This window comes from Podarcis filfolensis (genome assembly GCF_964270895.1).
Source record: "Podarcis filfolensis genome assembly, chromosome: 6".
NCBI lineage: Eukaryota > Metazoa > Chordata > Lepidosauria > Squamata > Lacertidae > Podarcis > Podarcis filfolensis.
Window position 1 is genome coordinate 67,672,371 of NC_139609.1, and position 12,193 is coordinate 67,684,563.

General features: G+C 45.2%; 1 protein-coding gene across 4 annotated transcripts in view; it reads left to right on the forward strand.

Annotated features, from left to right (window-relative positions):
- LOC310764074 (receptor-type tyrosine-protein phosphatase V-like) overlaps window positions 1-11,838 on the forward strand; it is a 52,641-nt gene extending 40,803 nt beyond the window's left edge. For 2 of the 4 annotated variants that reach the window (XM_083617287.1, XM_083617288.1), the window contains exons 26-37: window positions 947-1,069; window positions 1,407-1,567; window positions 2,228-2,363; window positions 3,026-3,105; window positions 3,591-3,678; window positions 4,046-4,145; window positions 4,300-4,376; window positions 6,236-6,370; window positions 6,652-6,774; window positions 7,023-7,180; window positions 7,655-7,793; window positions 9,835-11,838. In XM_083617287.1, the coding sequence (XP_083473413.1) occupies window positions 947-1,069; window positions 1,407-1,567; window positions 2,228-2,363; window positions 3,026-3,105; window positions 3,591-3,678; window positions 4,046-4,145; window positions 4,300-4,376; window positions 6,236-6,370; window positions 6,652-6,774; window positions 7,023-7,180; window positions 7,655-7,793; window positions 9,835-9,894 (1,380 nt within the window). In that variant the 3' untranslated portion in view covers window positions 9,895-11,838. The remainder of the gene's footprint in view (window positions 1-946; window positions 1,070-1,406; window positions 1,568-2,227; window positions 2,364-3,025; window positions 3,106-3,590; window positions 3,679-4,045; window positions 4,146-4,299; window positions 4,377-6,235; window positions 6,371-6,651; window positions 6,775-7,022; window positions 7,181-7,654; window positions 7,794-9,834) is intronic. The other 2 variants (XM_083617289.1, XM_083617290.1) reach the window with 1 other exon arrangement.
- The last annotated feature ends 355 nt before the right edge of the window (window positions 11,839-12,193 follow it).

Sequence of the window (12,193 nt, forward strand, 5' to 3'; positions counted from 1 at the left end):
CCTCGGAAGCAGAAAAGCATGATAACAATTGAGATCTTGTGCATAGAAGCTAAGAGTCCAGCATTTCTAATTGCCTGAGTTAACATCTTTTTGCGGGTGGTAGCTGATCAAAAATTTATAAACTTTTCTTAAATAATGAATGTTAAGAAAAAAGCAAATTAAAGGCTAGGCTACATGATTAAAATCAGAAGAACCTATTGGCCAATGGGAATACCCAGAAGTATAGGAATGATTTATTATTGTGTGCCAGCTGAAGAGAAAGTTAACAACTGCGGTATATTACTACTACAGGTTGACACATAATCATAGCCCAGCGTGCAGGAAATGTGGGACTGATGCTGGTTTTGCTTCATGGTAAAGATCTATGGGAGAGAGAAAATAATGAAAGCAATTTTATTGCTACTGCTGCTATTGTATCCTGCTGTGCCTCCAAAACAAGAGCCCAGGACAGCTAACAAGGATCAAACCACTACTACAAGTCGCCAAATATAACTATAAAATATCCATAAAAACTGACCGATCAGCACAAAACAATCTGCAACTGGTATTAAAACAATCTAATTTAATCATTCATTTAAATAGTGACATAATAACAAGCTAAGATTTGTAACTCAATCCCATTCTTTTTATTTATTTTTACTGTGCTGCTTACTCACACAAAAATGCCGAGGCCAAAAAAGGGAGAACTCCTCCCATCTTGTGTGGTTACTTTTAACAAGCATACTCTACACAGGAGTGCAGATAGAAACTCCAAAACACGGTGGAAGTGGTTTTGACATTTCCTGCATTCGAAGCGGTTTGTTTTCAGGGAAGATAGTATGTGTTGTGCACAGCACTGTAGAATCCACCAAGCACGTTGCACAAGGATAGCCAGGGGCAATATATAAGGAAACAAGGCTCTCATTTCCTTTGAAAATATTAATTGCAGTTCCATCTCCCTTGCTAGGTGCTGTGTGAATACTACTGGCCCTCAGACACTTCTCCCACCACTTTTGGGCAGATCAGCATCCACCTGCTCGCTCAGAATTTTGCAGATGAGTGGACTACACGGGAGTTCAAGATCCAGCATGTGAGTAGGAGACCAGAAATACCCCATGGCACCTCCCAATAATCTTGCCCAATCAAAAATGCAAATATAATATAAACTGCAGTGTCGTGGTGCTCCAGGGAATCCTAATGACTGGAAACAAGGCAAAACTCTTTTGCGGATGGTTGAGAAAATCTGGAATAAAGAGTACATGCTTCATAAGCTTGTGGACCAGCTTTCTTTGTTGTAGCACCCAAATTCAGCAGAAGCATATCTCATGCAGTTTAATGGCAGGTGCTTCCTCTCTTGCAATTTCAGGTTTAGGACTTTGCCTGAGCTGCTTCTGTGGGCACTAATGTGGGCATCTCTTATCACGCAGGAAGGGCTAAACATGGAAAGGAGAGTAACTCACTTGCACTACACAGCATGGCCTAATCATGGTGTTCCTGAGTCCACAGCTTCCATGATTGCCTTTATAGAGTTGGTGCGAGCACACATGCAGGGTGCAAAGGAATCTGGGCCTACGCTGGTACACTGCAGGTAAGTTTCAGGCAACGCACTTGGCTGGTTATTAATGTTGGGATTCCATTCCACCCTTTGCTGCAGACCTGGGATTGTTGCGTGTCACATATGTTTATATTCTAGCACAGATTGCTGGCGTGAGCAGAACTTCCACTCTGTATTGCTTTTGTTTTTTAGTCTCTCTCCGAGAAGACGGCAAGGAGAGATGCCATGTTTTCTTTGTCTTGATTTATGTATAATGAATGCGTAGTTTAGTATGTGTCTACAGCCTCAAGCCTCTTTTGTTGCACAGTTTACACTGCTGAGTAAAGTGTGCTCAAGTCTGCAAGCTTGAGTCACTGATATACATCGGAGCAGAGGTCGATGAATCTCCACAGCTGCAAGGCTGAGGGGAGACACTCCAGCTGGGGCCGAGCCAGCTGGCCTTTCGACCCCCCGTAGATTCCGACAATTACTACCAAAATCTGCAAAGGCAATGAAACATCAAGAAAAATGCTGCCATAAAATCATTCAGTTGGTAAACATTGCTTTGCCATGGTTGGCATGATCAGGTGTCCTCTTTGCCCAAATTCCTTGACTGCTGGGGTCACAAAAGGTAGGGAGCACAGAATGAGAAGGAATGAAGGCCTCCAAGGTGAGCTGTGTGAAAGAGCCTCTTCTTTCCCTGTATTATTGCAGTGCAGGTGTGGGGCGCACTGGGACTTTTGTTGCTCTGGATCGGCTCCTGCAACAGATGAAGTATGAGAAGGTGGTGGATGTGTTCAACACCATTTACAGCCTGCGGATGAACCGCCACCGGATGATTCAGACCCTGGTGAGAAACTCAGAGCTGCCTCTCAGGTCGCTGGTTGCCCTGACATGGGAATCATTCAATGACACAAGATGGCCTTACCCTTTCTGCTGGGTATTTGTGGCCAATGCGGAGGGATGGAAAAGATGCCAGAGACACAATGGGCAACAGAAACTAGAAGGAACAGCAGTGAGGGACCTGGGGGAGGGCTCAAGACACGGCAGGAACAGCCAACCTCTTGGAGTCCATAAGCACATTGGCAAACCAGAAAAGCTGTCATGCACACACACACACACAAACATACTGCAACCAAGAGCACATGGCAAACTGTTCTAGTGGCTACAAGAGAATGCTTCTTTCAAGCCTAATTTCAGTGAAGGGGTGGGATCCTTTGGGCATCCTCTATGGGCATGTAGAGAAGCAAATGAACAAAATGGGCAGCTACTGAAAAATAAGCATAGGATGAGGTACAAGCATTGGCTGTCAACTGGTTTGCAAGCAGCTTCTTTTTTATTTTATTTATAGAGACTGTAGAAAAATCAGTTCTTTGGCAAGTTCAGAAATAGAGGCCTGAAGCTCCCAGCTGCACATTATAATGATTAGACCTGGTTGACTTTCTATTTCAAGGTGCACTGCAGTGCTTTCAGGGTCTCCGTGTACATAAAATGTGTGCTCTTCTCTTCCAGGGGCAGTACATTTTCCTGCACAACTGCATCCTAGAGAAGATCTCTGAAGACCCACAGATTGGCCTGTCTGGAGTGGAGCTGTAAGTTTATACCTAATTTCCCCTTCCATTCCAGTGAAATGCATAGTTCTCTCCTGTAAGCCACCCCTCCCCCTGCTTAACATAGCTATTGTGCCCAGAAATGAGGCTACTCCTTCTTCCCCACCCATATGTGCAAACAGGCTATTACATTGCTGGATCAGAGCTAGCCCAAGTATAATGCAAAGGGGGAAAACCAGTTGGTTGGTTGGTTGGTTGGTTGGTTGGTTGGTTGGTTGGTTGGTTTCCCCATTCATCATCTGGAAAGGTCTATAGGGATCAGCAACCAGGGCACCACACTCATTGCAAATAGGCATGACCTGCCTCAAATAGCAGCAGAGGCTTCTTGTTCAGTAGGAGTTGCAAGAAGTCTCCTGGGACCACAGTGTCTTGTTCTCTTTTCAAGGCAGCTGTGCCATCAGCTCATGTTCGAGGGATATGGAATGGGGAAGCTGAATAATTAAACCCATCTCTCATGTTTTCTCAAGCTCCCATCCAGTCCCTCTCAAGAACTTTGTTCAGCACCACGCAAAGAACAGTTCCAAGGCCAACACTGGCTTCCTAAGGGAGTATGAGGTAAGAGGTTGGCACACAGGGATGCTGGGTTTTAAGGGTGCTCCAACTCCACATGCCATGTGGGTGACCAGATTGGGCCGCATCAGAGATGCACGACTATCACCATGAGGGCAGCTCAGGCTCAAGCTGTGAAAATATACACCCAGCTGCATGTAGAATGTAGTTAACTCTTCGGAATGAATGTTTTGAAGATCTCTGCATTAGCAGCTGTATCAATGATTAAAGTACTCACCATTGACTCTGGGGTCAGTGATCCTGCATGCTCAATCATAGTGAAAAGTCCACCCCAACCCATTTCTCCATCCCTCTCTCTCTCTCTCTCTCTCTCTCTTTTTTTTTTCCCTTCTACTTTGCTTCTCCCCATCAGCAGATGCTCCTGGAGGCTGCCAAAGAGGAAGTCAATTCAGCAGCACCACTTTCTAGCAGTGGCAACCAACAGATCAACCTTCCCTCAAGCAAGAACTCTTGTGAGTAACAGGTTTTGTGGTTAGTATTGTTGTTGTGCATGAATTACGGGTGGGGCATAAAGCGCTGAGCTGAAATTCTGCAGCACAGGACTGAGCTGTGCCTGACGCACTGTGTCACCCCACCCTCCACCTTCTCACAAAGGCTGTTTTGCAGATGATCGCTCAAAAGTGAAGTTCTCGCAGCTGGATCGAGATCCCTTCTCAGACCTCACGAATGTCTGGCTCATCCCTGTGAGTCCACCATGAATTTCATTTCCCTCCTTTCGGGTCCTCTGTTGTTGCCTCCAGATGTCTTTGCTGCATGCTGCACTCCTATAGAAGGGAGAAGTTCCTTGTGTCACTGCATTGAGGGTTTTTTTTCTTTTGAAATCAAGAGGTGTATATACTTTTTAATGAAATGTTATGAAATAAATGTACAGTGGACGCTTGGGTTGTGAACGTGATCCGTGCAGGATGCACGTTCGCAACCCACAGCATTCACAACCCGCATCTGCGCATTTGTGCATGCGTGGGTTGCGATTCGGCGCTTCTGCACATGCGTGACTGCCGAAACCCGGAAGTAATCCATTCTGGTACTTCCAGGTTTCGGCGGTCCGTAACCTGAAAAAACGCAACCTGAAGCATCTGTAACACGAGGTATGGCAGTATGTGCTTTTCCTTGCTTTGGTGAGAGAGAAAAGGCTAGGTCATAGCAAGTACAACTCAACTGCTGCCAAGCTGTGAGAAGGTAACAAGTGGATTCTGCGATCCTGGCTGTTCCTTGGCTCAGTATTTAAGAACATAGACAAGAGTGTGGCAAACAAAGCACTCACATCTCTGGATGAGTAAAAGCAGGGCATTATTGAAGACACTACAGTGGTACCTCGGGTTACATACGCTTCAGGTTACAGACTCCGCTAACCCAGAAATATTACCTCGGGTTAAGAACTTTGCTTCAGGATGAGAACAGAAATCATGCTCTGGTGGCGCAGCGGCAGCAGGAAGCCCCATTAGCTAAAGTGGTGCTTCAGGTTAAGAACAGTTTCAGGTTAAAAACGGACCTCCGGAACGAATTAAGTACTTAACCCAAGGTACCACTGTATTAGAAATCAAAATAATATTGATAAACTGGAGAGTTGGGACAAAATGTACAAGTGTAAAAGGAATGGCACTTCAAAGGAAATAAGCCCAAGTGTGCAAAAACTACTCAATAAATAGTGAGTTCTTAGAATTGTAGAGTTGGAAGGAACCACAAAGGTAATGTAGTCCAACCCCCTGCACTGCAGGAATATTTTTGCCCGTGGTGCTCAAATCCATGACCCTGAGATTAAGAGTCTCATGTTCTACCAATTGATCTATTGCAGCCCCTGAAATTAATACAAGACCTGATAAAGTGCCATTGTGCAAAAATGGCGAACACTTTTTGTGGCTCAATTGGCAAAAGTATATTCAGAGACAAAGGAGGGCCAAGTACATGATCATTGGTTACAAATAATTGTTAAGTAATTACAGTAAAAGCAAACAGTGCATTGTGGGAACTTTGTGACAAGCCTGCCAGTGGTGGGTATAGGAGATAATACACTGGAAGAGGATGGGGAGCTGACTTCTGGAAGAGGGATACAGCAAGTAAATTTCAAATGTAATACCTTGTCTGGGAATCTATATAGCAGTAAGTACCTGGGCCAGCCTTCTTTAACCTGGTGTTCTCCAGATTTGTTGGACTACAACTTCCATCAGCCCCAGCCAGCATGGCCAAATGTAAGAACACCAGGCTGGAGCTGGCTGAGCTCGACAATCTATTAGGGTAGTTTAGTTCACAAAGTTCCCTGATTATCAAGACCAAGAAATCTAGTCTAAGACAAGTACTTAAAGAAAGAAAATATGCTTTCATTTCACCCTCTGATCTGTCACTAAAGTTGCCAGCAACTCCTGGTGCCTCATCTCCAACTAACTTCCCATGGAGGAATAAGCCAGTTACAGATACCATAACCTGCAGCTTACTCCTGTAGCTAGGATAATCCTTATCCAAGCTTAGACCAGGCTTATCCTCTGCCGCTGACACTTTGCTAACTCTGCTAAATGAGACTCTGTTTTTCTTTTTCTTTTGGCAGGGCTGTAACTCGGCCAAGGACTATATAGCTATTGAAGGACCTGACAAACTGGCCCTGGAGGAATTCTGGGGGCTGGTCTGGGAACATGGAGTCCACACCATCATCACTCTACTACCTGGACAGACGAACAGCCCCGTAAGATCCACATTATGCATTATGCAGACCCACAGAATTATAGTGGCAGGTCCTTCTGGGATAGCTGCAATCGCTGGGGCCATAGCACAGAACTATGGGACAGGTTCGGTTTGGGCACCTGGAACTGAGAGCTGTGCCGTTTAGAATCCTGGCTGTGTAAGAACTGCTTTTCCACAAGTGGTTCCCATGTAACTGGAGGCTATATCTGAATGGTGCCATCATGTGGTCAGGGCAAATGGAACTGCAACTACAACCCCTGTTTTTTATGTGTGTATGTGTAGGCTCCAGACAACTCATGCTGGCCCTCTGAGGGTGAACCTGTGTGCACAGAGACATTGACCATACAGCAAGGCCCAGAGAAGGTTATTTCAGGATGGCCATGCACTCAGCTGAGACTGAAATATGTACGTGAGTTGGGAATAGTGGGGGAAAGCCATGGGCCGTGGGCAAGGGCAAGAACAATGAAGCAATATCACTGGACATGGGAGTCCAGTGGGAGTTTGCGGGGAGTGTTAATTGGAGAACTCCTTGTCACCATAGCTAAGCTTTTGAGCTAGACAAAATTCTTCATTTGTGCATTGGCCTGCCCTCTACACTGCATTCCCAAACAGTTGCTAGATCAATTATCATATTGTCTTTGTTACTTTGTCAGGAGAAAAAGGCCAAGGAGAGACTGCTGCAACGGTTCCGGTTCCCTTTGGGGGAAGGAGAGGAATTTCCAGACCCTGAGATCCTGGTGGGCTTCCTCACCACTGTCAGGCAACTGGTGCCATATCGGAAAAGAACAAATCCCTTGATCCTGCATTGCAAGTAAGGCCCTGCCTCTCCAGGTACCTTTGGGCTCTTGCCCAGTAGGCAGCCCTTTTTAGCAGGTAGCATATGGTGCCAGTGAGGGCATATGCCAATCCTAAGATGTAGGCATTCCCATCTCACTGAGCTGATACCCATCAGTAAAAGGGCTACTATCTGACCCCCTGCTGGTTCTATCTAGTGGCATCCAGTATGTGGAACTCCCTGCCTCATGTCTTCAGTTTTTGTGACCAAGACGTGCCTATCCATCCAGCTCTTTGGTTGATGCTGATGTTTTGGTAGGATCACCTGTGTTGTGATTGTCACTTGCTGTGTTGACGTGAGGAATTATAAGCTCCTGGTTTTAACTAATGTCCAGTGGTTAATGGTTTTATGGATGGTATTTTTTTTATTGTATTGTGAACTGTCCTGTGCTGAAGAGTGCACTAGTTTATTTTTTAAAAAATTATTTGATTTTTTTTATCCCTTTCACAGTTCTGGCGGCGTAGGCCCAATCGGGGTGCTGATTGCCCTGGATACTCTGCTGCAGCAGCTGAAAGGAGAGAAGAGTGTGGATGTATATGGTGTTGTTCTGAGGCTGGTGAGGAGCTGCTGCCTCATGACTCCAACACTGGTAGGTAAAGGGCAGAAAGGGAAGCTTGAGCAGCAATGGTAGCCAAGAGCTGTGTCAAGGCCAAAGGACACTATGCTGTTCCATGCTCTGCTCTCCTGCAGGACCCCTGTGCTTTCTGTCTCCCTAAAGCTAGTCAAGGAGGACGTGGGATGCCTGATGGACTTTCCCTTTACTGTACTGGGGTACACTTTTTGCATGGCTATCCAATATTGTGGTTCAAAGTGGGGAAGTAGGTAATTCCAGTCATGACTCCGTCTGATCTTGTATAGCAAGCCCTTTGGATGGGTCTCTACAGCTCAGTGCCCTCTCCCCCTCTCCAGCCACCATCTGTCTCGTATTCATGGAGGGCTGGGAAATATTGGGCAACTTTCACACAGCAGATATTTTTGGACCTGCTTTCTTTCACCAAAGCCAGAGGGATGTCAACAAGGTTTTCAGTTCAGGCTTTTCCATATCATCAACCAAAGCATTTTCCATACTCTGTGAGATATTTATTTCATCTGCATGTAATATAAACTGGGGGGTTGGGATCATTTTGTGCTGCTGTTCATCTTTTGAAAAATTCAAAGAGGCTAGATGTAGTCGTGATGCTATGCAGGAAAGGGAGAGTTCATAATCTCCAAAGACTTTGGGGGATGAATTCAAGTAAATAGTTGTACTAAAGGATGACAGTGTAATGAGTTTTGCTAGCCCAATGGGGCTTCCTCCTCCTCCCTCTGTGCACCCCCCCCATTAGTTCAAGGGAGTGGTCAGGAGAGTCCCCAGAAAAGCACATGGAAGAAGGATTGTTCCATCAGTCAAGCGGAAATGCTTGCACTAACGGAGCAATTTCCTTAGCGCATCTTTGAATTCCATCCTTGGGGAAGAGGATCTCTAGGGGCTTCCTGAAATGCATACAAGAGTGACCAACACTAAAAGCAATCAGTAGCCAAGAGTGACCAGTGACTGGCGCAGGTCCAATCCGTGCTTGGAACACCAAATCAAATAGCAATAAGTACACTACACAGCGGGTGTTGCTGTGGGTTAAACCACAGAGCCTAGGGCTTGCTGATTGGAAGGTCGGCAGTTCAAATCCCCGCGGTGGGATGAGCTCCCGTTGTTCGCTCCCAGCTCCTGCCCACCTAGCTGTTCAAAAGCATGTCAAGTGCAAGTAGATAAATAGGTACAGCTCCAGCGGGAAGGTAAACGGCATTTCTGCTTGACTGATGGCCACATGACCCGGCCACATGACCCGGAAGCTGTCTGCAGACAAAAGCCGGTCAGGGGTACCTTTACCTTTTTTACCTTAGAGAAGAACTGCAGTTTTCCCATGACAAACCATTGCAATTTCAAGCGCTGGGAAAATGCAGTCTCAGCAGCAGTATCTTCTGCAGGGAATATGTCCAGCCTCTAGGGCAAATGTCCAGCCTCTATACAGTAAATGAGAGACAAATGCACATTTACTGCATAAAAAGGTTTGTGTATGTCAGGTACATATGCCCAAAACTGCAGTATTATCCACATCAGCTGATCTTTGTGACAGTTGTGCCACTAGAGGGCATTGTGCTCAAGCCCTTCTGAGTGAAATCCTGTGTACTGTATTGCAGGACTTATCACAGACCGAAAGCTGCAGCACAGGTGTACCATACAACTTAAACTGCATACACACATACACACCAAGTTAGAGCTCCCTGACATTGCCAGAAGAGAAGAATGTGGCCCTCCCTAGTGACCAAGCTACTTAGCTGCAGAAATGCTCACATATGCAGCCTGCATGCTTCCTGTAGCCATAGAGCAGCTATAAGGGGTTCCACAGTGTGGTTTTGTGCCCCTGCTGCTGCATTAGCAGTTTGATCCAGCTGAACATGCTTGCCTAGTTCACTGTAAATTCCTGGACCTAATTCCTGGCCTGTTGTGATGGCAATCCTTGGCTGTGTTTTCCCTTTTCACCTTGGAGTATTATTACAGATTCTTTGATTGTCCATGGGAGATGATGAGAGCAGAGCTCCTAATCTCTCTATCCCCCACCTCTCTGCTACTCTCTCTCTCTCTCTCTCTCTAGGATAAGTACATTTATCTGTACGATTGCATTCGTGACATCATCACCCAGAAGCAAGTTTAAGTTGCCGCTCTTTGTTAGATGGGTGGAATGCACCGAGCACAGCAGTGTTGTAGGCATAGCCAGGATGGAAGCGATCTTACGTGGAGATGAGCAGCTGCATCATCTCAGCAAGAGCAGAGTGGTGAAATAAGAAGAGCCAAGAACAGTGAGCTGATTACAAGGAACTTAAATCTGCTGTCAGAAAGGCACGGGTATCCATGTATCCCCTCGGTCAGGATGGATTTGGTGGGGAGGGGTTGGGGAGAAGCTTTCCTGAGACTACCTGGCCTGATTTCAGCATTTTGGGATTCTGAAGGACCTCGAGGTTCCCATACACTGACAGAATTTGTGGGGACCACAATAATGGAATCAAGAAGTCTTATCAAGTATGACAACCTTTTGGATAACTTGTGGCATTCTAGATGTTTCGTGCCAGAAAGAGACACAGCAGGAGATGATGTAGAAAAAGGTGATGGGCAGGGCAGACCAATGGTCCAGCTTCTCTGCTACCACATGCCTGATACTTCTTGTTTTTTGACCCTTGTGCCAGTGGACTTGCACAGCTGGGTCTGTGTAATCAATTTGTCAGACTGACACAGTCCCCACTGCAACATGTCTGGGTGATTCCCTTGCACAAGCAGACTTGGACAGTCTCCTGTTCTCATCCAGCTCGCATGGCGTCAAGAACAGGACAGCACTGACTAAGTTGCAGTATCTTCTTCACAAAAGCACCTCTGAAATAAGCATGGATCATCTTGCACACAGGGAAGGAAAGTTTAAACCGTCGGCAGTTTATGAAACCTTATATGATGCAACAAGAGTGAGTAAAAAGAGGCTAAGCATGTTTACACAGAACGAAAGAATGGTGGTATCCAGTCTAATGAAACTAATAGAAAGCTAATTCTAGGATATCCCAAGGACTTCTTTGCACAATGTAAAAATAACCTATGGAATTCAATGCCAAGGGGAGTTGTCTATTTGTATAAGTGCTTACGTGGCTGCAATCCTATATCAGATACCAGGAGCAAGTCCCACTGAACTCAGTAGAGCTTATTTCTGAGTGGAGGGTTGCACTGTTAATGGGTTAGACTACTTAATGCAGGATGAGGATATCCAGATGAAAGGATACAGTAGGGACAGCTAATGTAGTGGCCCTCTAAATTTTGTGGACGACAGCTCCCAGCCAGCATGGCCAGTGGTAAGAGATCACAGCAACTGTAGTCCAGCAACATTTGCAGGGCACCATGTTGGCTACCTCCAATATACAGAAAGGGTTAGAAACAATGCAGAAGGTGGATACAATCATTTTACCCTATCTGTGCATTTCTTTAGCACAAAATGCTGGTTACTGTTTTGGGAGATTTCTAAAAGAAGAAGAAGAAGTTTTAAGGCCACTACAGTATTAGTTTGATTCAGCATGTTTTCATAACAGTCCATATATTCCACATGGTAAGCCCATCAAGAACCATCTCTCAGAAAGCAGACAAGACTTATCATCATGATCCCCCAACATCCTCTGATTCTGTTCTGTTTCACTTCCTGTCTTGGCTCTTGACACTGCTAGGCACCCTCTTGAGAGCTGGGCTTGTTCTCTCCAAAACGTTGGTTCCCCTAGTGTTGCAATTCTTTCCCTGGGAAAGGGGGGTATTGGGAATATCTGCCATTGCACTCAATGGGGCTTAACTTGTGATTGAACATGCTTAGGATTAAATTGCAGGACATTCTTTGGTAAATTTGATTCCTGTCCTCAATTTGAGTCTCATCATGCCCAATTCTTTCTACTTTAAACTGGCTCACTCTCAACTCTCTTTTTAGAATGGACACTTTTTTTTAAGAGGCTTGAGGAGTATGCTGAAAGAAATATACTGTTGTAAATGAAAACAACTTTCCCCAGTTTCTCTGAAACAGAGAAAAAACTGGGGGAAGGGTTTGTAATAATAAATTATTCATTTTAAAAAAATGAAATTTAACACTTTCCTGGTTTTATTTATTTATCCAAGTATTTATAAACCACAAACACATAAAATTAATATCATGGTGACATACCATCCAATCATTAAAACTTCATAATATTGAAAGAACAAATATGACCAACAACACAATGCAGTTCTCTAAAAATGTTTGACCAACAGATGAATTAATATCAATATTGTAAGAGCCTCTTGGAATTCAGACAGTACTCCAAAGTAGAGGAGCCACTGTGGTGAGAGCCTTTGTTTGTGTAAAGGTAAAGGGACCCTGACCGTTAGGTCCAGTCACGGACGACTCTGGGGTTGTGGCGCTCATCTCACTTTACTGGCCGAGGGAGCCGGCGTACAGC